This window comes from Prunus persica, chromosome G1 (assembly GCF_000346465.2).
Source record: "Prunus persica cultivar Lovell chromosome G1, Prunus_persica_NCBIv2, whole genome shotgun sequence".
Classification (NCBI taxonomy): Eukaryota; Viridiplantae; Streptophyta; class Magnoliopsida; order Rosales; family Rosaceae; genus Prunus; species Prunus persica.
The window spans coordinates 46,693,473-46,718,366 of record NC_034009.1 but is presented as its reverse complement, the minus strand read 5'-3'; the positions used below and the strand labels follow the sequence as shown (position 1 = coordinate 46,718,366).

The 24,894-nt window shown below is 37.7% G+C and overlaps 4 protein-coding genes across 7 annotated transcripts; 3 read left to right on the top strand and 1 right to left on the bottom strand.

Annotated features, from left to right (window-relative positions):
- Window positions 206-3,626, top strand: LOC18789374 (tetratricopeptide repeat protein 4 homolog). The gene is made up of 8 exons (XM_007222013.2): window positions 206-1,057; window positions 1,148-1,360; window positions 1,457-1,648; window positions 1,744-1,944; window positions 2,063-2,143; window positions 2,822-2,957; window positions 3,095-3,187; window positions 3,274-3,626. The coding sequence occupies exons 1-8, from the start codon at window positions 953-955 to the stop codon at window positions 3,345-3,347; spliced, it is 1,095 nt and encodes a 364-aa protein (XP_007222075.1). The 5' UTR covers window positions 206-952; the 3' UTR covers window positions 3,348-3,626.
- On the top strand, window positions 4,106-5,628 carry LOC18788590 (ammonium transporter 1 member 4). The gene has a single exon (XM_007227278.2). The coding sequence runs from the start codon at window positions 4,106-4,108 to the stop codon at window positions 5,606-5,608; it is 1,503 nt and encodes a 500-aa protein (XP_007227340.1). The 3' UTR covers window positions 5,609-5,628.
- On the top strand, window positions 7,635-13,531 carry LOC18793682 (tyrosine--tRNA ligase, chloroplastic/mitochondrial). Of its 3 annotated transcripts, none has more exons than XM_020554337.1 (4): window positions 7,672-7,853; window positions 8,681-8,797; window positions 9,821-11,325; window positions 12,922-13,531. In XM_020554337.1, the coding sequence occupies exon 3, from the start codon at window positions 9,850-9,852 to the stop codon at window positions 11,305-11,307; it is 1,458 nt and encodes a 485-aa protein (XP_020409926.1). In that variant the 5' UTR covers window positions 7,672-7,853; window positions 8,681-8,797; window positions 9,821-9,849; the 3' UTR covers window positions 11,308-11,325; window positions 12,922-13,531. The 3 variants fall into 3 exon arrangements, with proteins under 3 accessions (XP_007222608.1, XP_020409926.1, XP_020409925.1); XM_020554336.1 differs by lacking the exon at window positions 7,672-7,853 and adding an exon at window positions 7,904-8,095; XM_007222546.2 differs by lacking the exon at window positions 8,681-8,797 and having other exon boundaries at window positions 7,635-7,853.
- Window positions 14,393-21,307, bottom strand: LOC18789097. 2 transcript variants are annotated; one of them, XM_020554335.1, is made up of 12 exons: window positions 20,871-21,307; window positions 19,885-20,009; window positions 19,279-19,723; window positions 19,059-19,174; window positions 17,924-18,707; window positions 17,238-17,675; window positions 16,798-16,986; window positions 16,487-16,714; window positions 15,730-16,066; window positions 15,448-15,631; window positions 15,267-15,349; window positions 14,393-15,095 (listed from the first exon to the last, which is right to left on the bottom strand). In XM_020554335.1, the coding sequence occupies exons 1-12, from the start codon at window positions 21,042-21,044 to the stop codon at window positions 15,067-15,069; spliced, it is 3,132 nt and encodes a 1,043-aa protein (XP_020409924.1). In that variant the 5' UTR covers window positions 21,045-21,307; the 3' UTR covers window positions 14,393-15,066. The 2 variants fall into 2 exon arrangements, with proteins under 2 accessions (XP_020409924.1, XP_007225429.1); XM_007225367.2 differs by lacking the exon at window positions 15,267-15,349 and having other exon boundaries at window positions 20,871-21,302.

Here is a 24,894-nt window from a genome sequence, read left to right as displayed (position 1 = left end):
GGTGCCCACGTGTCAAAATAAGTATAGCCGCCCGGCGATACTATTTTTTGAAAAATTCATTAAAACAAGTATAGCCGCGCGCCTATAATATTGTTTTAAAAATTTTAAAAACCGGGTATAGCCGCACGGCTCTATAATTTCTGATTTGCAGGAAACCGATATTTATATTTTATTTAATTAGATTCGATCTACTCTCAAAATTATCTTCTCTCTGTTTGTCTTGAATCAGCTTGTTTGAAAGGGGGGAAAAAAAACCTTCAGTTGTGGTATACGTCTCTCTTAACTTTACGGTCTTGTTTTTTTTTTTTTAGGTCAATCTGGTGTTCTTTTGGCAATTGCTGGGTTTTTGGGCGTTTGTGGATTGAAAAAATGTTTACTTGTGAAGCAGAAAGAATCGCTGGGTTATGGATGAGGGAGAGTGAAGCTTGAAAAGTGCATGATATTTTTTATTTTAGTTCCAGGCGGATCTGCAGATGGTGGCATAGACAGACTCGCGTGTGGAGAGAGAGAGAGAGAGAGAGAGAGAGAGAGAGAGAGAAAGAGGAGGAGAGAAGAGAAGAGAAGAGAAGAAGGTGCAGAAAGAGGAAGATGAAGAAGATGATATGACTTGTGCGAGGATGGCTCTGGTTTGTTTGGGATGGGCATGGATGTATGGGTTTTGTTTTACCCGATTCTACGCGAAACCTTATTAAAAGCCCTGTTTTAATCCAGCCGTCCAATTTCATCCAACGGCTAAGATCTGTCCTCAAGAGAGGCTCACTCAAAATATAACTTGAGAATCCAAATGACATAAAAGTCCTATAGGAAAACATAAACTCAGCCCAGCGAAGTCTGCAAGTCCCTCCCAGCTTCTGCGTACGGTTTTAGCAATACTCTGCCTCTCTCGCAGTCGCTAGTTGCCAGCAGCAGAACAAGAAAAGCAAAATAGAAAAGAAGCGAATTCGAAGAAACAATGGCACTATTGATGGAAAAGGGGTCTGAACCCCAAACCGAAAGCGAAAGAGCTGACCTTGATGCCATAGCCGCTCTCAAAGAAAATACTGCTATTGAACTCAAGGTTTTCTCTCTCTCTCACACAATAAAAGCACTTGATAGGATTATATTGTCTTTGTTTTTTCATATATATTTTTTTTGTTGGGTTTGGCAGGACAAGGGTAACGAGTATGTGAAGATGGGCAAAAAGCACTTCGCTGATGCCATAGATTGCTACACGAGAGCAATAAATCAGCAAGCTTTGAGTGACTCTGACACCTCTGTTCTCTTTTCAAATAGGGCCCATGTCAATCTTTTACTTGGTAACTACAGACGTGCTCTTACTGATGCTGAGGACGCAATTAAGCTCTGTTCCACTAATGTCAAGGTGCACAATTTTTTTACCATGTTATTGTTCTCAGATGGGTTTTGTTTGAATATTTAGTCTTTTTTGTGATTTTAGCAATATGTGTTTTGATAATAGGCTTTGTACCGAGCTGCCAAAGCGTCTTTTGCATTGAACTTGTTGCCTGAATCAACTTTGCATTGCCAAAATGGGATTAAGCATGACCCAAGTAACGAACAGCTAAAGAAGCTGTTAAGGCAGATTGAGTCAAAGAAGATGGAACACCAACAGCGTGAGGCTCAAGTTTCCAAGGCTATATCAGAGGCTAAGGTTTGATTATATTACTAATGGAATGATACAATTATGAATGAACTGTTTGTGATTGTTCTCAGGCTCATGTTTATTTCTTTGTTGAAACTATGCAGGACCTTGTTTCCGCGATCAAAAGTAGAGGACTGAAAATTGGGAAGGCAATGTATCAAGAACTTACAGGATTAAGAAAACCTGTATTAGATAAGAATAATATTCTACATTGGCCAGTTCTGCTGCTGTATGCAGAGGTTATGTCCAGTGACTTCATTGAGGATTTCTGTGAGACTGAAATGTTGTCAGCTCATCTGGACATGATATCCTTCTTTTAAAGTGTTCTGTTATATTTTAAAGTTGAATTGCCTATGAGTTTTCTATGTAGCAACCAATGCTTTTGGATAGATGTGCATTTTGTGGTTTCCTGAACTTTCAAACATGTTTTCAGAAAGCTGCAAGCCTTTGTCATGGGATCAGGAACACAATTACACTCGTGAAGCTGTTGAATTATACTATGAAGTAAGTCGTTTTATTTTGTTGTAATTTGGTTTAAATATACTCAATATTAAAAGGAAGTTGCTTTCTGAAGAATCTTCGGAATATTCTGTATTTTTGAACTTCTCTAGCAAAGGAAAATGAGCAAGTTCATCTATATTTTGGATTGCTTGCATCATATTTGACTTCTGAGAGTAATTGGCTAAGTCTCAGGAGTTTGACCAGATCAGCTACATGAAGCGATGATAATTATTAAATCTGTAGAACTGGATGTTGTGGCATGAGCCATAACTGTTGGGTTGACATAAACATATTATCCGATTCTAGGGTGCTGCTATCCACTCTTTTGAGGTTATGTTTCTTGGACTTTAGTTTGCATGCTGCAGGATTGTGATTAGATATTTGGTTTGCTTAGTTTCCAATTGTTAGGACATGAGATAACAACTGGCTTGTTGAGATGCCAAACTTTTCCTTTGTATTGCAATGTGGTTAATTGAGGTGAAAGTGCAACTTATAGAACCTACTGGGGATTCCTGTGAATGCCCATGCATCAAAGAGTAGGAAAAGAGGTGTATGAATGAACCTGTATAAATCTAGTTATCTCCATATCTTCATGGGTATGTCACCAAGGAATAATTTTCTGTATCTTTAAAGACGAAATTAATTGTGCATTTTCTAATTTCTATGTCCTTGATTTATTAGGCAGGTTCAGGAGTTTCTCTGTCAACAACAAAGATTCTTCGTTGTCTCTTAGAGGGCACTGCAGCTTCTCATGTGGAAAACATCGGTGATGAGGAAAATGATGCAAATGATAATTCTAATGATGGCAGCTCAGCAGGTAGGGTGAAAAATTGTTCCATTTTTAAAAACTATTCTACTCATTAATTGCAGAGAAACATTATTTGAGCCCCCTTTTCCTAGGATTTCGTTTTCTTGACAAGTTTATCCTAACTTTCTTTATCTGATGATCGTCAGGCAAAGGTTCCTCTAAATGGGTGAAAGTAAATGAGAAAAGAACACTTCATGATGTTCTGAAAGAACCTAACTTTGTTATTCCAGGGATCCCAGGTCTGTCTTTAGCACACAGTTACTATTGTATCAGTTTCATTCCTTTCATTTTTTCTTATGACAATTGTTTGGTTTTTCCTGGGCAGTGTTTTTTGTTGTTTCTAAACGTTCCAGCTTCTATAAAGAGTTCAAAGCTGGGAAATGGGCTCCTCCACCTTGAGTTGCTGGTTGGTTGTCTCTTGAAGATAGGCGATGTCTATTACAATACAAGTCAAAGCTAGTGATACCTGGGTATATGACTAGGCATTGTAGTTTTCGTTCCACAAGAATGCCTGTGGTGGTGGCAAAACCCTGGGAAGTCACAAGGTTGTAGAATTGAGATAGCTTTCCAAATGTTTGTATTATTATTAGTTGAGCTAGTGCATGTACCAAAAACATGAAGACCCAAATATAGACAAATTTTTTTAAAAATCAAGTATGTTTCCTGATTGTTTTATCATCTTGTGGTTGAGACTTTTCCTTGTCTTTTATTTTACACTTTAATAGCAATTGACCAATCAGGCATGGAATATTCACAGATTGGAGGCAGGTAATGATACATTGCATAATTATTCATACACAAAAGGAAAGAATTTTACAGCAGGCGCATTAAAATGTCCTTTTTATTTTCTTTTGGCATTTATTAAAATTTGAAACGTTCATTTAGCTTGGTTAAATTTCTCACGTGGTGATATATAGTACAGAAAGTAACAGCTTTACAGTTTCTGATCTCCAAAATAGGAGGAAAATCAGTTACGGAATTACGGACCTAAGGAAATTTTGGTCTCCACTGGTCTTCTATTTCACTAGGGAATCTATTAGATTCTCCTAATCCTTGGCCATCCACCTCTGGAATTTCTTGGGATCTTTTTGTCACAATAATTAGCCTTCAGATTCTCCACCTCTCCACATTCCCATCTTCCTCCTCTAGTCTCTCCCATGGCTGCTATCTCTTGCTCAGCCTCTGACCTCCAACCCCTTTTGGGTGCAGCTGCCAATGCCACCGCAGCCGCCCAATACATCTGCGGCCGCTTTGATGCCGTGTCGAACAAGTTTGTTGACACAGCTTATGCTGTTGACAACACCTACCTTCTCTTCTCTGCCTACCTTGTTTTCGCGATGCAGCTCGGCTTTGCCATGCTCTGTGCCGGCTCTGTTCGTGCCAAGAACACCATGAACATAATGCTCACCAATGTCCTTGACGCTGCCACAGGCGGCCTCTTCTACTACCTTTTTGGTTTTGCCTTGGCCTTTGGCACCCCCTCCAATGGCTTCATAGGCCAACACTTCTTTGGCCTTAACAAGTTTCCTTCTCAGTCTTTCGATTACGGTTACTTTCTTTATCAATGGGCTTTTGCCATTGCAGCTGCTGGAATCACAAGTGGTTCCATTGCTGAACGAACCCAATTCGTTGCATACTTGATCTATTCATCTTTCTTGACTGGCTTCGTCTACCCCATTGTTTCTCATTGGTTTTGGTCTGCTGATGGATGGGCAAGCCCTGCTCGTGCTGACAATCTTTTATTTGGTTCTGGGGTCATTGATTTTGCAGGCTCTGGTGTTGTTCACCTGGTTGGAGGCATAGCAGGCTTGTGGGGTGCTCTTATCGAAGGCCCCCGCATAGGCCGGTTCGATCATGAAGGTAGGTCTGTGAGTCTGCGTGGACATAGCGGCACATTGGTTGTTTTGGGCACATTTCTGCTTTGGTTTGGTTGGTATGGCTTCAATGCAGGCTCATTCCTCAACATTCTCAAGGCCTATGGAGAGAGTGGATCCTATTATGGACAATGGAGTGCAATAGGAAGAACTGCAGTGACAACCACAATGGCTGGATGCTCAGCAGCACTGACTACTCTCTTTGGGAAGCGCTTGCTCTCCGGTCATTGGAACCTCACCGACGTTTGCAATGGCCTGCTTGGCGGGTTTGCAGCAATCACGTCTGGTTGCTCAGTTGTTGATCCTTGGGCTGCAATCATTTGTGGGTTTGTGGCAGCTTGGGTTTTGATGGGATGCAACAAGCTTGCTGAGAAGTTGAAGTATGATGATCCATTAGAAGCAGCACAGCTTCATGGAGGGTGTGGCTCATGGGGAATTATATTCACTGCATTGTTCGCCAAAAAGGCTTATGTGGATGAAGTCTATTCAGGGCAACCAAACAGGCCATATGGGCTTTTGATGGGAGGAGGTGGAAAGCTCTTGGCTGCACATTTGGTTCAGATTGTGGTGATTGTAGGGTTTGTGAGCTTGACAATGGGAACATTGTTTTTCTTGCTGCACAAGTTGAAGCTCTTGAGGATTTCATCAGAGGAGGAGATGGCAGGAATGGATGTGACCAGTCATGGTGGATTGGCTTATGTATATAACGAAGAATGCAACGATCCGGCAATGCTCAAACCTGGATTTGTGGTCTCAAGGACAGCTCCTCCATCATCAGCTGTTTGATTTGAGTTTTGATGTTCCTACCCCCATAAAAAGAAAACCTTAACTTTTGAAATTAGAACACATAATGAGTGAAAATTAAGTTCTAACTCAAATCAAATTATTCAACATGTTGTTGCTTTTAGTATGTAAATACATTAGGCTGGTCAAGCAAGACAACGCTCTGTGTTAAATCATCCATGACCGCATAACACCCGTATTGTCCTTCAATTCCAAGTTTCTTAGGGTTCACAGACCGATATTCACGGTCGTCAGCCATCATTCTGATTCTGAGCGCAACTTCTTCACCACTTTTTCTGCAACCAATCAGTGTAGAAACGCCTAGATCCAGTTCCAGGCATATTGCAAATAGGTTAGCCCATGATTTGGCCACACCATACTCTTCCATCACCCACATGTGAACGTGAACAAGGCAACCACAACCATCACTTTCTCCACTCCCGAGAGCTTTCATAATATGCAAGGGACTCTCTGTACCTTGAAACCATGAAATGTCCATGAGCAAGATGGGAAATTGTTTGTGCTGAAGCTTCTGGTGGTATGGCTATCTTGCCGAATACTTCATCGGACATATCAAATGACAGAAAGGAAACGTTCCCGGTGTGCACTCTGATCCAATGCAGAGATTTTCATTATGCTACATGGAACCAAAACAGCAATTTAGAATGCCAAAAGTGCTTTAGCATAGACTAAATGTTTGTACAAAGAAGAGAATTGGGCCTGCGATTAGATCAAGTCAAAATACCTTAGAAGAGGAAATCACGAGGAAATCAAAAAAATTTACGAACCTTTCATGTGAGGGGCACATGCTCAAGCCCTAACGAAAGTAGGGAGAATTTAACAAAAATTAAGAAGTGTCCTCGAATTATTTGAAATTGAAAACCACACAGTGATAAAAGTAACGAAATTAAAACTTTTTACTTGGCTAACTTTTTTTACAATAACGAATTAATACGAAGGAAAAAGTGGCTCGCTTCACTAATATCCCTAATATTTGTTTCTTTTGTTTTTTTTTTTTGTTTTTTGTTTGTTTTTTTTTTCCATTCTTTCTAGGCTTAAATGTTAAAATAGTCCCTGTGTTTTATCATGTTGGCCAACTTAATCACTGTGTTTTTAATTTGGCCAATTTGATCCCTGTGTTTAGGACCGTTAGCCAATGTGATCCAATCTGTTAAATTTATGTTTAAAAAATTTAAAAACTGTTTAAATATTAATAAAAAAAATAGATATATTTGAATTCAATTTAAAAATGGATAATTAAATAAGATCTAAAATTTTGGTCCGGGCTTTTAGTCCCCTTGTTACAAAATAATAATAAAATCTAAAACTAAAAGAAATTAAAATCAAAGGATGATACCATCATCCAATCTAGCCCCCACCCCCACCACCCTTCTTTCTTCTCTCTTTCTCCCAACAACAACCCACTCAGCTACTTTCCGCAGCCAGACCCAAAGGCCCCAACTCCCCTACACACACACCTACCTCCTGAACACAAATCCTTCCCACCCCTGAGCTCTCTCTCTCTCTCTCTCTCTCTCTCTCTCTCTCTCTCTCTCTTTCTCTCTCTCTCTCTCTCTCTCAAACAACCCCTACCGCCCGACCATGTCCCAGCAAGATCTTCCCCAACCCCACCATTCCCTAGCCATTTGTTCCATCCCCAGCCGCAACGCTCGAATCCTCTAGCCCACTCTGGTCGTCGCCCCACTCTCCCCCCTCCTTGATTATGCCCATCTTGTTTTTTTTTTCTTTCCTAACGTTATGTTTTGGTTTTAATGAAGTTTCAATATATTTTTTAATTAATTAAAATTTTAAAATTAATTTCAAATAAGTTTATAGGTTGTCAACAAAAAAGAAAAAAAATCATTTATGTTTATTTAATGGCAATTTTAACGGAATGGACCACATTGGCTACTGGTCCTAAATACAGGGACCAAATTGGCCAAATAGAAAACACAAGATTAAATTGACCAACATAATGAAACACAAGGACTATTTTAGCATTTAAGCCTTCTTTCTATTCTAACCAAATTATTATGGATCCAATCCAAGGGCTATTAAAGCAAACCCCGGCAAAAAAGCCCCTCACCTTACCTTCATATATAATCGTTTTTCAGAAGTAGTTGTCTTAGCCAGAAGAAAAGGCCGCGAAGAAAGATGAAATCTTACAATCATTTCCATCTTCAAATTGCCTCGCATAACTGGGTTGATGACTGCCTGTCATACATAATACCCATATAAACTTTAAGGAGTAAGTCCACTTCTTTCTATTTTACATACACAACACTTTCTTTCCCAGTCAACCATATTTTGTTTTCCATTGTAATTGAATAAGTCCCATGCTTTGTTTTCTTGTCTCTGAATGGGAATGTGGGGATGGTTTGAGTGGAAGAACTCTTACATTGGGGATTTTTTACAGTCCCACTGAGCCCTCTGTTCCTTTCTTTACAAGCTCAAGAATAAATTTCGTCTCTCTGCTCATTTTTCCTGATAGTAAGCACACCCAATTCCTCTATCTATTCAATGAAACAGAACAAATATAATGGCAATCAATTAAGCAGATTGTGTTTGAAAATGTATGTTGAATGGTGTAATGTTTTATATGGAATACTCCTCTCAATTTTGTTCGTTGTTTCCAAGCATTCCTGTTTGGGTTTCATCTACAAAACATAAGAAAGGGGGTTTTAGGGTTCTCTGGTTTTTGCTTTTGCATTTTTGTATTCTTCTTTTTTTCCCACTTTTTTCTGCAAAATCAACAGAAAGTTAACAACTTTTCAGTTCTTCATTTCTTAAGATGTCAGTAATTTTGGTTCTCTGAATATTTTTTTGCTTATTTTACTTTAAAAGTACTATGTAAAGGCTTTGGTTCTTAATTTTCTTGTAATCTGTACTTCTGGGCTTTGGTTCATATGAGTTTTGGGTGGAATTTGTTCAATTGGCTACTCATTTTAACGTTACTGTAATTTTAATTCCTTTACAACTTATAAATCTCATAGATATCTCATGAACTACAATTTCAAGAATAAATTGGCTTCCTTTTAGTTGTAATGTCTGGTCCTTGAATCCTTTCAATAACAGTGCTTTGGAAGATTTGAAGTAGCGCTAAGAACTGATAATTGGAAAAGCACAGAGATATAGCAATGACTAAAACGTTTCTTCACCTTTGGTAATTGAAAGAGCTTATTATTATCGCAAGTAAGTGATGTTCTATGCCAGATTTTGTTAGAAGTTTTTAGTTGGCAAGATCTTCTGCTATACGACTATTAAGTATGGACTGCACGGTTATCTGGCATTTCATTCTCTTGGGTTTCATATGTCACACCCAATACTTTATTAATTTTGTTGGGCCAATCAGTGGCTTAATTGTGTTTGTCCTTATATCAGTGTATCACAGAAATTATGATTTTGCTTCAAGTTTGAATGTAACTTAGATTACTAGAAGGGCTAAATTGTACAATGTTTCTGGTATACAAGTCATTGTAGAATTAGAGTAATTATCTTTCTTTAGATTGGCACTATAGTGAAAACTGAATTGCTACAAACCCAAAGCACAGTTTCTATGAAAGCCCACAATGAAAATAATCACGAAAAATATCCAAATTAAGAACACTCCAAATCTTGATAACTTTATTTTTCGTTTAGTTTCTGAATGTTAATGTTGAATGATTCAATTGTTTTCTTATCTGCGGATCTCATTTCAATACGGTGGAAATTAATAATCGGATTATCTGACTTCTGCTTTGAGTGCATTGGAGCTTTGATAATGTTTTGAATATTTGTCTTTGGCCGCAGTTAATGCTGTTATTTGTGAAATAGGGCATGTAAGAATGCTAAAATGCAATGTCCAAGACTATTTCTCAATGAGTCAATGAGTACCTGTAACGTGGTCCTTCCTCCACAGAATCAGCCCCACAACACAAAAACCCAAAATCCCTCATTTTGTATCTGGTTTCTTATCTTTTCTTCACTCACATATTGCCCCCTTCCCCAAGTGGGATGAGATACATAGTATAAATTATATCATTTTGATCTTTAAAGTCTCCCTCAGCCCTAGAAATCCTATGCAGAGGAGGAAGATTAACTTTTTGGTATCATCATGTATTTTGTTTTTGGGTCTGGTTATTAGTTTGTATTTATTCCCTTATCTTAGTCTTACTGATTGACTAAAACAAATTAAAGAAATGTTTTTGGTGCTGAAAATTTCTCTTTTTCTTGCAGGAAATTTTGTTCATTACTAGCCTAAGAATATGAGAATGGCTGCTGCGGCCACTTCAAGGGCTTTTCTCTTCTCCCATCACTACCATAGCCTCCCATTCTTCTTTCCTTCTTTCCTTACTGCATCTAGGTTACCCACCCTTCACCGTAATAACTTGAGGAACCCAATCCTTCTCTCTACCGTCAAGTGTTTGCGGTCCTCATCTGGGCGTCAAAATGTGGTTGAAATTCTTGAAGAGAGGGGGTTGCTTGAATCTCTAACCAGTGAACATCTAAGGCAAGCCTGCTCAGACCCCAGTCTCCCTCCTCTCAAAGTCTATTGTGGGTTCGACCCAACTGCTGAATCCTTGCACTTAGGTAACCTTCTTGGAATTATTGTTCTCTCATGGTTCCAAAGATGTGGCCATCACCCCGTCGCTTTGATTGGTGGTGCCACAGCCCGTATCGGAGACCCTTCCGGAAAGAGCTTCGAGAGGCCTGAGCTTGACCTGGACACTCTGTCTCTAAACACTTCAGGAGTTTCTAATAACATTACAAGAATTTTGGGTGGGATTTCCATCTTGAACAATTATGAGTGGTGGAAAGAGGTTCGGTTGTTAGAATTTCTGAAAGATGTGGGTCGATATGCGAGAGTGGGAAGCATGATCGCGAAGGAGAGTGTGAAAAAGAGGTTGGAATCAGAACAAGGAATGAGCTACACTGAGTTCACGTATCAGTTGTTGCAGGGCTATGATTTTCTCTACCTTTTCCAGAACGAAGGCATTAATGTTCAGATTGGGGGTAGCGATCAATGGGGAAATATAACAGCAGGGACTGAACTCATACGCAAGATTCTTCGTGCTGATGCTGCCGCTTATGGCTTGACATTCCCTCTTCTGTTGAAGAGTGATGGAACCAAATTTGGCAAGTCCGAAGATGGTGCCGTTTGGCTTTCTCCATCCATGTTGTCTCCTTACAAATTCTATCAGTATTTGTTCTCTGTTCCAGATGCTGATGTGGTCAGGTTCCTCAAGATTCTCACTTTCATGGACATGGATGAGATCAAACAGTTGGAGAATGAGATGAAGGGGCCTGGATACTTGCCCAACACGGTTCAGCGCAGGCTTGCTGAGGAGGTCACCCGTTTTGTACATGGTCAAGATGGTCTTGATGAGGCCCTCAAAGCAACTGAGGCGTTAAGGCCTGGTGCGGACACTAAATTGGACTGGAAAACCATTCAAGCTATTTCTGAGGATGTGCCATCCTGTTCTTTCCCTTATAATCAGGTCCTGGATCTCTCCCTTGTTGATCTTTCAGTGTCGTCTGGTTTGCTTGACAGCAAATCTGCTGCCCGGCGTCTGTTGAAGCAAGGGGGGCTTTACTTGAACAACTCAAGAGTTGATAATGAAAATAAGAGAGTTGAACCTCAAGACATTGTGGATGGGAAACTTCTCCTTTTATCCGCGGGCAAGAAAAACAAGGTTCTTGTACAGATATTAAACGACACCTGAGGTGCCTGGCTGATGATGGTATGTCTCATGTCTCTTAGATGTTTTAACTTTCTACAGCTAATATCTTCACAGATACAAATGTTCAACATTTTTATTGTGCCATTGAGAACCACCTGATATCACGTCGTTACCTTCGCATTGACTTGCATATGTTTTAAGCTTATGGATTTTATTTACTGTACTGTAGTTGATGAATTGCATAACTTTTGGAACCCAGTCTATTCTAAATCTAAATAGAAATTTGGAGTTGGAGTAGTGTTTAAAACTGCTCATGCGTAAAATATTATCAGGGCTTTTTTCTTTTTTCCTCTTTTTTCACAAATGTAGCAGTTAGAATAGATACATGTTGTTAGTTAATTTCTGGGGCCTTCTATGTTTTATGGGTTTCCCTATCTATGTTTGAAGGGTAGTGATGGCTGTCTTCTTGGTCTTGATATACTTGTTTTACCTTGTCCCTGGATAACCACCAATTGAGGTATCGAAGTTACTAAGTTTGTATATTAGATGTTGGTGCCAAGCATTTTCTCTTCTATTATGCTATTTTGTTCTTGCTGTGACTAGTGATTCAACTTCTAAACGTTTTTCTGCTGTTTCAAAAATAAAAAAGTCATTAACTTTCAAATTGGGTCCATAACCTAATAATCTTTTAGACTAATCTTTTTCCACTGAATTTTCATTTCAATTTTGTTTTTGAAATAATCTGTTCCAAGTTAAATTTTTTGTACTGTTATTGTTCATATTTGAAGCATTTATCATTCATTTGTTACTTGAATGACAATCTTAACGCTTTCACCATGTTGCTGGGAAGTTGCTTTCAAGCTCATAATGCATTTTTGAAAACAAGTTGTTTTCTATTAACTGTCTTTAACTTAACTTCTCTCTCTCTCTCTCTCTCTCTCTCTCTCTCTCTCTCTCTCTCTCTCTCTCTCATGCTTTTTAGTTGGACCATAGAACAAAATATTGGGAAAAAAAAATTAATCAGATTCCTTTACCTCTGTACTTGCATTCCTTCAGTGATTAATTTGGCATTACCTTTTGGGTTATCATTGTTGGTATAGTGTGATGTTGAATCATTTTGGTTTGGACAACCCGTGTTTATGTTGACTGTAAATTATTGACAATAGGTTTTAGTGGAATATCGATGTTAATATGAATGTTGGGGCTGAGGAATAACATTTCGAAGTCAGTGTATTTGTTATATTAGGAAATCTGCCTTGGTGTAAGTTGTTATTTACATCAAGTGACAACAGTGTTGAGCAACTTGGGATTGTTTTTGTCATCACATTTAAGTGAGCCTAACAAGTCCGTTTGATTAGTTCCACTGATATTGCCTTCACATTGTATTGTGTGACCAAACTATGGTTAACTTTTCTGCATAAGAAAAAGTTGGAAAATATGTGAAGATTTTTCTTGGGCAAATTTGTCGGTGTCTCCTATCCTATACACCCTTTTTGCAGTCACCTCTTCATTCTGACTTGCTGTATTGCCATATAGCATGATGCGAGCTAGTCTCATGCTATTACACTTTCAATTTCCTTTGTATGTTGTTCTGTATGACCTTGTTTAGAATACTAAACATATACTGATGATGACTCTTATGTCTTTGAAATGCAGCCAATATTAGGTGTGATCTGTGCACTCTTCCAAGCGGACTGTATTCCAGTAGGTAACTTGCTTTCTATGATGTGAATCTGGTGGAAGTTAGAGTTTGAGAATTTGGACCTTAAAAGCATCCTCTCTTTAAAGATGCCATTTTTCATAGTGATTCTTGAAAGCTAGTGCTTCAGGTTTGAGGCTTAAATGCAAATGTTTCCCTCCGTTATATTGATAAGTTTTTGTTCGGTCATTGATTTGATTTGACGACAGATCCCTAGCTATTGTAACCCTCCTGTATATTGTTGGGCTTCACTGCTCTGCCGGCTTCCCTAGGCATAGAGATGGGGATTTTTTTTCCTGGCTAAGCTATGGTAGAGATAGATGAGTTAGCAGCGGAGATCTTGTCTTCCTAAATCTTAATTAGTCTGATGAGGATATGGATGTATGGTACTTACATGGTCTGATTGGTCTCACGAGAAATTGACTTGAGGGCAGTAAAGAATTGATGGTCACCATATTTTTAGTTTTATTCTAAACTCAGCACTTGAATAATGTGTTTACAACCCGACATGAATCAGTAACTTATCCCTTGAGTTTATTATTTTAATGGTCATTTTGACCTTAAAAATTCACGTGCATCATCAGATCTTCTCTTCACTATCTGAACTTTAACAAGAATAAAAGAAAAGGAAAAACTTACAAACGTAGAGGTGCTTTAGATTGAAGTGCCTCCACTTCTCAGGTTGGTGTGCTCACCGTGCTAACAAAGCATATGAGAATTGAAATACGCTAGTTGCTGGGAGTTGGAGTCTCTTGGCTTCAAAGAATTAAAGACCTTGTGTGCTTGAATCTTGCTATTCTTTTTTTAATATAAGCGAGGGGGTTTCTCATACACGTACCAACTAAAGTGCCATGAGAATTCAAATTTGAGACCACTGGTTGGAAAAAGCCCCTGTTGTGAGCTTTAATATGTTTGCAACTACCGAAACCGATCCTTGCAATTAAAACTTCAAAGGAAAATTTCCCTATGCATTGGCGTTTTATCAAGGTTTTGGTGGAGTATGTTGGACGGTAGGAAAGAAAGGGTAGTGAAATGACCAGCAAAAAAATCTGGGAGTTTCTTCGTTCCCAAGACCTTCCACTGTGTATGTCAACTTGTCAAGGAAGAAATCAGGAGCCCTATCTGGTAACGGGAGGTATCAATAGATGCACCTTTTGTTGCAAAGAAGCAGAGAGCATCACGCAATGGTTCCTTTTTTAATTGCAACTACATCACATCCAAGATTGAAGCAATATAAGATATGTGAGACTTTGGTTGGTGTAGTCAAAATTGTCTCCAAAATTACTGAGACATCTTGACTGAATAATATGAAGTCAAGACATTTACTTAATCCTACCCGGGTTATTTATATTTTACTGTGTTTTTTTTTTTGGTCCAACTCATTCAATCATCACATAACCCTTTCCAAATACTATAAAAGGAAAATGGTGAATCAGAATAAACAGAGCACCTTAAATTCAGTCTAGAACATATTTACATCTCATTTTATTACATGAAAGAATCAATATCCATACCTTACATCTGCACATCTACATACATCTATAACTAGCTTTTAACACTGCCTTTCCGCACAACACACACTAGTATATACATGTGTATTTTATTTTTTTCTGTACGACCAAGTGATTTTTTAACAAACCCACTTCATCACATGTTATCAGTCAGATGTATATACCAGGGACCATGAACACTAACTGATATGGTGGCTGCCACCACTAAAACTTCAGCAGCTTCCACTACGCTGTCAGTCAGTGCAGCAGCTCCAACTTGCCGGAGTGCTGTTTCTGCTAATTTTCTTCCAACCAGTCCACTACCCCCAAGAACCACTCCTCTTGCAGCCATATAAACAGCACGGGAAACCCTTTCAAACACAGGATCTCCTGCTTGCAAGCTCTTTGCTAGCATCCTGCCAATAACTGCCTTCCTTGACCGAAGCTTCTCATTGTCCACAACTTCCTTGCTGTCATTCGCAAAATCACTAATTGATTCAACAATTTCTTCCATACCTGCATCTTCAACACTGTCCAAGACCCCCAAAAGTCGCTCAATGCATTTTGATACTATGCTCTCGATGTCTGAAGGGCTGGTTATAACCCTCTCACTTAACAGGGTTTGCCGGCAAATAAGAATGCTGCATTTTGAATGATTAACTAAGAATTAGAAAGCTGTGACATAGTCAAGCCAACCAATGTTTGGGAAAAAAAAGGGCAATTAATTTGAATCATTTAGAAACATTACTGTTATGCACACAGAATCCACTAAATCCAAGGATACCATCAGTTATCATTGGCAGAAGAGTTACCACTGAATAATGTCACTCCAGTAGTGATACTTTCATCCACTAACATGAAAGATACCATCAGATACCTTGGCAGAACAGTTTTTCTGAAAATTATTCTATATTGTTTGTTACTTTGACCAACAGGGAATTCCAAGATTTTCATGAGAGAGAGAGAGAGGGAGAGAACTCCTAAGTTACTCACCTTACAGAAGTAACAATAATTTTCTGAATTTGAGCCTGAACAGCCCTCAGCCTAGACAGGTTAAGCTTGAAAGTCTCAGGCAAAGCCTCTTCTGTCAGACCAGACACACCACTTACCAACTTCAATAAACCAAGCCTCGCCAACAAATCAACTCTCTCTCCCTTACATTCTGGTTGTTGATTACCTGATACGAGCAAAACACATGTTAAAATAAATTGTTTGTAAATTGCAATTACAAACTTCTTGAAAGAAATAATTACTAAGTAATTCCAGCACTCGAACCTGTGATATCTGTAGCAGATGTAGAAATAGAATCCTGATTTGGTTTCACCAGAAAGCTTCCACCACTTCTCAGGGCGGTGGAAGGAACAAACCCCTGAGATGGGCCACCACTGCTCATCAAAGTTGAGCATGAGATTGTATGTTCTTGCCACTCCTGATCTTTGCAATTCCACACAGATGAAAGCCACTGCACCGTCAGCGGTAGAGAATTATTGGCATCAGAAGGAGACCCATGGTGATTGGCAAAAGCATTTCTAAGGTATTGCACACCAGTAGGCCCCTTTAACAAAGGTTCCATAATTCTTATACGTGCTTTGCTGATCTCCTGTTTAAGCACCTGTCACAAAAATCCAACATTACATGATATTTGGTGGAACTTTGGTACTTCAAATTACATTATGTACGGAAATCAAATCCACTGAACCATGTTGTCTATAGAAATATAATGGGAAATATTTAAAATTATACATTTTGTAATTTGAAAGATGAACCACCAAAATGTTTACTGTAGAATTGAATTATCTAATCTATTTTCAATTCTCATGCAATAATCCACAATTACTATTACAAACAAACAATACCAATAATTTGATTAAATAAAATATGTGAATCATCATGCCATATGGCATTGCGACTAACCCTCCTGAAACTTGTCCTCGGTTTCAGTAGGTTTGTTTCTATTAGAAAACGAACAAAAACATAAGTAATTTCAGATGTACAACAAAAACTAGAAAAGAGAGAAGGCATGAAAACACACCTGAATCTGCTCTAGGATAAAACGCAGACCCTTGATCATTGCCGTGACACTTGAGAAGTTGGACTCATCCCTGGTTTGACATATCTCATCCAGCTCTTTCCTTAAACTCTGGTGTATGGCCATCATTTCATCATCATTTGCTGGAGCAGAGAGCCTTCGCAAAGTGACCAATGAAAACTCTAGGATCTTTCCCAGGTAATCAATGTCCAGGTTGCCAGATTTTAGCACCTAAGAAAAAAGAAATGAAAGTTAATACTCCGGGACATGCTTGCTAAGTTGCTGTTGGCAAAGACAATCGATGGTGCTGCTACCTCTGACAGAATATCCACATCAATAGCTTCAATAATCTCTTGTTTCCAGCTCTGTGGAGCCATCTCGCAGATTTCATCCCTCACCTCCCTCATGAGTTGAATAATCCTGTCATAGTTGGGCTCCTCCTGTTTTACAGATTCAATTATGCCATCCCAAAAAGCCTTCTCCATTGTCTGTCTTATTTTTGACTGGAAAATATAAAATAAACGAAAGAGACGAGTGGTTAAATTTCTAATTCATCATCAGTAAGTAGGTGTAAAGCAACAAACTAAATTTTCTTTTCAAAATCTCTAGTTTGGTCAAGAACTCATATTTGTGCATCAATAGCATAAATAGATGAAAAAAGCATTACTCATCAATTTGTCAACATCCAAAGCAATAAGATCTACGTCTTTTGCAAAGCCACAAATACTATTTACTAATATGAAAATGCACTGACCTGGACATCGTTTTTATCTTTGCCAGTAACATTGAAGATATCAGCAAAAGCCTGCTTCTGCTCATGGAGAAACTCATTCACGATCAATTCATTCTCTGTCACCAAATTTTGGGAAGAAGATCCAAGCTGCAGACCCAAATTGGGTTTTGGAACAGAGGACAGAGCTCCCTCATGATGAGTGGTATCAGCTTCCCTAAATAAGGAACGAACTACACGACTTGGCTTCTTATCTGAGCTAGCAGCAGAAAGACCAAGTGTTTGACTAGGTGAGCTCGGAGAAATAATGTGTGTGGTCTTCAACACTGACGGGCTTCCAGTTTCCTTTGCTTGAAAGTAATTTACCCTTGTTTCAGATAAAGCAGAATTCATGCGCTCAAGCCCAGCATCACCACTTAGGTGGTGCACTTTTTCCCTCAGTAGCTTTTGGTCTTCTGTAACCTATGGCAAGAGAAGATTCAAAATGTCAGCCAATAAGTAAAATGAAAACACTGCTAAATTTTCAGAAAGAAAAAAAGTTGAAAGACAATTCCCCCCATGCATAAAGCGAACAGTACTAAAGAAATCTTTACTAACGGTGGACCAAACCTAGTCTTCAATAAATGTGCATTTTTTTTAAAAGAAAAGAAAGAGAAAAAAATCGACATAGGACAAAAGTACTGTACCAAAATATAGAGCTAGCATAGTACCTGTTTCTGAATAGCCTTCATATCATGAGTAAGATCACCAGTCTCTCCTTCCGGGGTCATCTTGCAAGTTTGAATCATAGAGAGCTCTAAATGGCACGCTGCTCTCACCAAATCCTCCACCAACAACTGAGCATCCTTAACCTTCCACACCACAAAGCAATTCAAGTAGGAGCACCATGCTTTATCAAAAGCTCCAAGCTGAGATCTGAAGGTCAAATGTTTGGGCAATGCGGAGTCAGCCTCATCATCAGAACTGTGTATTGGACCCTCCAATATAACCTTCAGTAACAACTCAAACTCTCTAACAAATTCTTCTGCAGATTTGGCCAGAGAAATTTCACTCTCACCTCTACCACTGAAAACCGCATCTGGATGACCCAGAATCATGTAAGCACAAAGAACCACTCTCACCGGATACCTTGATAATTTAACAGAAGTTCTAGCTTTGTCCCTGACGGAACCTACTTTCTTCGCTTCTCTACTTCTTAAAGATGTACGTGGTGTAGTCCTCCTCTTTGGGGAAGCAACTCGTTTGAGAAGGTGATCTATGTTATCAAAACTGGATGGATAATTTATAGAGGCAACAGCCCTGGAAACTTTTAACCGGCTCTCCAGTCGGTCAAGTAGACCTTTCACCGTCTGAAGGGTATCAATTGATTCAATCAGAATTGCAAGCTGCTCAAATGGCATTGACTTGACACTCTTTACATTAATTTTCAAAGCATCATAATCTTTTGCCAAAGCAAAAGTAGTTCTCCTCAGCCTAAGGAAACGTCTCCAACACCTGTTAAAAATCAACAGTGTTTTAGACTGAAAGTTGTAGATTAATCAAGGGTCAAGAAAAGAATAAAAGCACTTCTATCTGCATTCACAAACTACAAAATTTTCAACACAATATAAACATGTGATATTTAATCTAATTTTCACAACCACCAAATATAGCACGCTAATCTCTGGCATATTTTACAATAAAAAACATTTGCTAACCACAACAACGACTAACATCTTTGCCTTTGCCAGGGTCATGAGACATCTACTGGGAAAATTAACCACAAGGCTACTGACTTGAACCCAATGACGCTTTCAGAAAGCAGAGACAAATCTTTGAACTCAATATTTCAAAGGATACACATACCTAGCTAACTTTCTGGAAAGGAGATCAGCCTGCTTGTGCATCCTATTCCAACTCAATTGAAAAGAACTCTGTAGCCTTCCTCTTTGCCTTAGATATTCTGCTCTTTGTCTCTTTGCCTAAATATCAAAAACATCATCAGGGAACAGTGGAACAACCAGTAAAGGCAACCAGATATCTGACAAATAAGTGGTGCTTATGTAATCTCAAATGAAAGGCATACCCTTTGCAACCGGTCTTCTAACTGATCTCTCTTTGCCCTCCTTTCAATCTCACGCTGGTGAGAAACAGACTTAGCCACACTTTGCACTTGCAACATCCTCGCACAGGCCCTCTTCTTCTCTGCTTCCAGAAGTCCCAATCGCTTTTTTTCAGCAGCTGCACGTTTTTGGTTAATTGCAGCACATACACGCTCTTTATACTTCTTCTCCCTCGCTGTCTTTCGCAATAATGACTGAGATGACCTCTCCTTCAGTGTGGCCCTTCTTTGTCTATAAGCCTTGAGCATAAGCATTCTATTTGCCTCTGCCTGCTGAAAACGCGATTCCACTTTGGAGCCAAGCTTTTGACGTTCCTTCTCAAAACGCATTTCCACCCCACTTCTAGCTGCTTGCCGCAACTCATCCAACTTAGCTAAGCGCATTTGAGCGCTTTCCAGAATGCTCAACCTGTTGGTTCAACAGTAAGCAACAGAATATTAGAGATTACACAAAATTGATCAAGTCCTGTAGACTGGAGAATGCATGGTCAACTGACGGATAGTCTAATCTTGTCCAAGTCATAATATAGCGGGGAAAAAATTCTTAAGCTATGTAAATTCAAGTTTTACCTTTTCTTTTCAGCAGCTTGGAGCTTGGCTTCTAGGCGCTGACCAAGGTCTTCCTCTTGTGATGAACATCGAGAGGGACTTCTTGGCTTTGCTCGTGCCTTGCTTGACAACTTTTCATAGTATTCCTGTACTCAAACGAATTCATGAAAGTTGGCAATGTCAGAATTTAGGCTAAAAGCTACATACAAGTGACACAACAAAGAGTTAGGTCACAAAACTCGTTGTTTGAGAAGAAAGTGAAAATTATCAGTAAACCAGAGATGAAAGCATCATTATTAATCCTTCGCCAAGAGGAAAAAAAAAATACAGAGCATTTATCGAACCCAAAAAACAATTGTTATTCGTCCAACACTTGAAAATAGAGACACCCATGTGAAAAGGAAGAAAACCCGGGTTTTCAAACAACCTCACCTAACACAAGCAAAAGCAAACACACTTTAAAATAAAGGTATAAACAATCGAACAATTTATGAAAAGTAAAATTAAAACAAAAACTGCAGCCCAAGGTGTTTTTGATCTACTTAAGTCTAGAGGAGAAAAAAGTCGGACAAATTCACCCATAAAATTTTAGAATTCGGTGCTTTCTCAGTTCAATTCCGATAAAATAGATTGTAAAAGATAACAATAGGGACAAAACAACTTGAATATTATCTCAAAATTCAGAGCGAAGGAAAAAAAAAAGTATGAAAAATTTGATGACAAGTCATGGATCCTTAATATTGAACTACATAACTCACAGCAACACGTACAAGAGTTCAAAGAAAAAACAGTTCTTGACTGAACTATTTGGGTCAGTTCAGTCGTTCGATCAACCAAACTATGATCAAATTTTCTCAGTGAGCAAACAGAAAATCACAAATTCAAGAAAAAGGAGAGAGAGAACAAAATCAAGGAGACAACTTTTCATGAGGGTTAAAAGACAAAAAAATGAAAATTAAGAGATGAAAAAGAAAAAATGAAAATACAAGAGAGATAGAAAGAAAGACCTGTCGGCGAAGATCGGCGAGCCGGAGCTTGGTTTCGATTTGTTCGGCGGTGTTAGGAGTCTTGTTACAGTCGACAAGGCTCAGCCGCCGTCTGAGCCTCCTGGGAAGTCTTGGAGGCGAGGAGAACGACGCCGCTTCGTTGGCCGGGAAATCCATGGCTATACCCCCCACCATCTCTCTCGCCGAGTTGATGATCAACACGACGTCGTAGAGTGTGAATTGCGAGTATGTTTATGTACGAATCAACAATTTGAACGAATTAGAAGAAAATGGAAAACGCAGAGAGAGAGAAAGGTCGCGACCACTCAGCTTTTTCAATTTGAAATTCGAAGCTTTTGGGTTCGTGTTTTGTGTTGTTGTTGGTCACAGATGAAGAGAGCGAGAGATAGAGAGAGAAAGAGAGAGAGTTTGGTATTTGGTTTGGTTTTTGGGTCTGGGTTCGGATTTTATATTATGTTTTTGTGAGAAAAGAAAAAAGAAAAAAAGGTATAAGAAAAGAAGGTGCGTGTAGAATGTGTGTGTTGTGTGTAATGTACATTTACTTATCCCGAACTATCCGGGTCTTTGACACGTCATCTCTGGCCCCAACGGTATTATTTTAATATTTTCTTTTAGCTTTTTTATTGCGTAATCAAAACATACGAACCACGTAAATGCAGTAGCTCTTTAAAACAAGGGAAAATGCACCATGAAAATAAAATAGTATCGCTTACAAAGCTTAGTCCAAAAGAAAAAATTGTCATATTATAGTAACTTACAATGCTCTCGAGCAAAAACACTATAAAGGGGTTCTGGTGGGTAAAATAAGATCTACATAATATGGATGATATTTTTGTAAATGTACGTGGATAGAGTTCTAAATCTTATTTGTAATCGATCCCATTTTTTATTGAAAATTTTTTACCGAGTTTATTTTTTGTTACTACCTACAATAAAATTTTGATTACATAAAAACAAACATAATAATTATGCTACAAAATTTGCATTTCCAGTTAACTTATTATCAAAGTATTAAAAAATATATACATGTACGCAAATAATATGTGAACGATACGTTTGCATTCAAACAATACATATTTTTTCCGTATCTTTGAGAAGTGTATGGAAGACAGAAGTAATTTTTAAAAATACATTTGTACTCGTATAATAGGCAAATTAACTAACTAGGGTGGGTGATAATTATAGTTTACAATTTGACAAGTGGGGAAAAGTATTATTATAGTTTTGTGGACTTGTGCTGCCTTTTCTTTATATCATTGTCCCCACATGTTTTGATTTGTTTGACAATTTAGGATCCTTTTAAAACACATTCACTTGGGTTTGGTGGAGGCATATAATTAACCTAATTTGTGGCCCCTAACTAAGTAGTGTTAAGTTATAACTCATCCAAGAAGTAATAGACAAATCAAAATTGGGTACTTCTCCTTTTCATTTATCATCAACAAATAGCAAAAAACCAAAATGTATAATACTATATACTAAAGAGAATTGCGGTGACTTTAGAATATGCGGTGAACTTATATTAAAATGTAAAATTATTTTTTAATATATAGTATTATATATTTTAGAAAGATAGTGGGGTTTTCTCAGAAATGTGAAAATTTGAATTAGAAGTTAGAGTGAACTTAGAATATGAGGTGAACAAAGAGAAGTGCGGGGTTTAAACAATAAAAACTCATTGTTTCCCACAAACTATAACTCACTTCAAATTTGTTGGATCGTGACTTTGACATGCATATATAAATATATGTGTAAAAAAATATACTTAATTGCATATTCATATTAATTTGCGGGTCAAACTCATTGATTTGGGGCAAATGAAAGCTTGACATGCTACAAAATAGATCAGTTTCTTTTCCGTTTGCTTTAACTGCAAATAATATTGCTCGGAATCTTACAATTTGTTTAGGACTTTCTTTTCCATTTTTTTATTTTTTATTTTTTATAAAAAATTTAGTGAAGTGTTCCATAAGAAAAACTTAAACAAATAAATGAAGTGTTCTTGTTAAAAGTAAAATGTTTATTGAATCCAGACATTTTTATTGATTCATTGGACCTAGTCACTGAAAGAGGTTCATAGTCATTCACATCACATTCCTAGTATGCACCATCTATGAATCTTTTATCTTTTTTTAAACCCCGAGAGGTACTAATCGCAAGGAGTATGTAGCTTAAAAAGATGTGTGGAAGAAAAAAACTTGGTCAGCTAAAGACGAAAAAAGAAAAAAAGTGGACAAATAATTCAAACGGAGGGATTTTCTGTCATGCACATAACTTGCAAGTTGCAAATGAGATTGACATCTGGTGCTTGATGTGAAATGAATATAGCCATTAGATCGTTTGAGCCGCAATGAACGGACTAATGATAAGATTTTGATACGCATTCTCTCACGTTCATTGGAGAATTTTCATTCACTTGAAATTAATTAGTCATAATATTAGGTAAGATCCAAACTTGTATATTAAGGGCTTGAAATTCTTCTTTGATTTTGAATTTATTGGGGGTCTAACATTTGAAGCATAACTCTTCTAAAATTAAAACATGGCACGTATTAGAGCATCAACAAGTATTTAAAAATTATGAATACTAATAAATACATGATATGAAATACCATGAAATGAAAATTTTAGTGCATGGATATAAGAACGATATATATTTTTGAGTAAAAAGTGAAAATATATTTATGAGGAAAAATAATTAGTACATATAACATTTCAAACATTGATCTCACCAAGTAACTTACATTCCTTGCACAAAGCGATCAAAAGGACCCTCACCCTCATAGAGCACTCCCACATCCCCTTTATTCCTTGGTCTCACAAAAATTAAGAGTTACGATCCTCATACAGAATATCAGTAATAAAATTCGGAGATTCCTCAAACCACGTTTTATTCTCTCCAATATGTAGAGTAACCCTTGCCATGCAATGAGCTAGGGTTAAGACAATCAAACACAACATCTCAAGAGTACAAAAATAAAAATATTTCTTAACCATTTAAGCTACAAAACATTCTCAACCAAAACAATCGTTGGTATTAAAGGAATTGCACATCAAAGCACATTATTAGGCACGTCTTTGATAAAGTAATTAATAAATGGCACCTTCAAATGCAATGATACTAAAGAAAATGGCTACCTGTCACACACATGGGAGATCAATGTGGTGCATATCATATGCTACCACATTTTACAAACGCCATGATAAGATAGAGTTGATAACTAATAATTGCCTGCTTTTGCTCCAAATGCTTTTCATGCATATATATTATATAGGAATTAAAATACTAAAAGGAAGCTTGTGGTCAATCGTGAATAGTTGGAATATTGTGGTTATTTTTATAATAATAATTAATCAAGTAAAAAATAATGAAAATAGGACTTGCCCTAATGCTGGAGATGAGAGTAGCAAATATTCCCATAAACTTTTTTCCATTTAAAAAAAGGCGAAAAATCGTTCCTTCAACCTAAATTGATCCCTTTTCTTGTAAATGCATGCTTGAACCAACCAGCATTTTTCTTTTATAGACGTGCATAGCACATGAATGCATAGCCTTTGCTTGATTAATCAATTAAATTTGAGCTCAAAACTTAGAAGGGACAAGATTCCCAAAACTTCGATTCCAAGTAATTCTTTTTAGGAATATATAAAGTGAAAGTCATCAGATTGTTAAATTATAAAACATATAATATATATAGCGTAAAATATGGAGGGAATAATTAAATTTCTTAATGCTTTATAGTTTGGCTGTTTTCTTCATTGCTTAGTTTTGTTATCTCATATAAGAAATTTTAATACTTTTTTGTCTGTATGTGATGCATCTGAAGTGAATGGGTTGGTTCCTCACACAACCACCTCAAGTACAAATTGACGGAAGTTGAGATTTTACTTCAAAATTAATTAGTAATGGGAAAGTAGCTTAATTTCTTATGAACTTTTCAAAACAATCGTGCATTCTTTATACTCAACTACATAATGCATGTCCGATATTATACTTCAAAGAGCTGAAATGATTTAGAGAGAA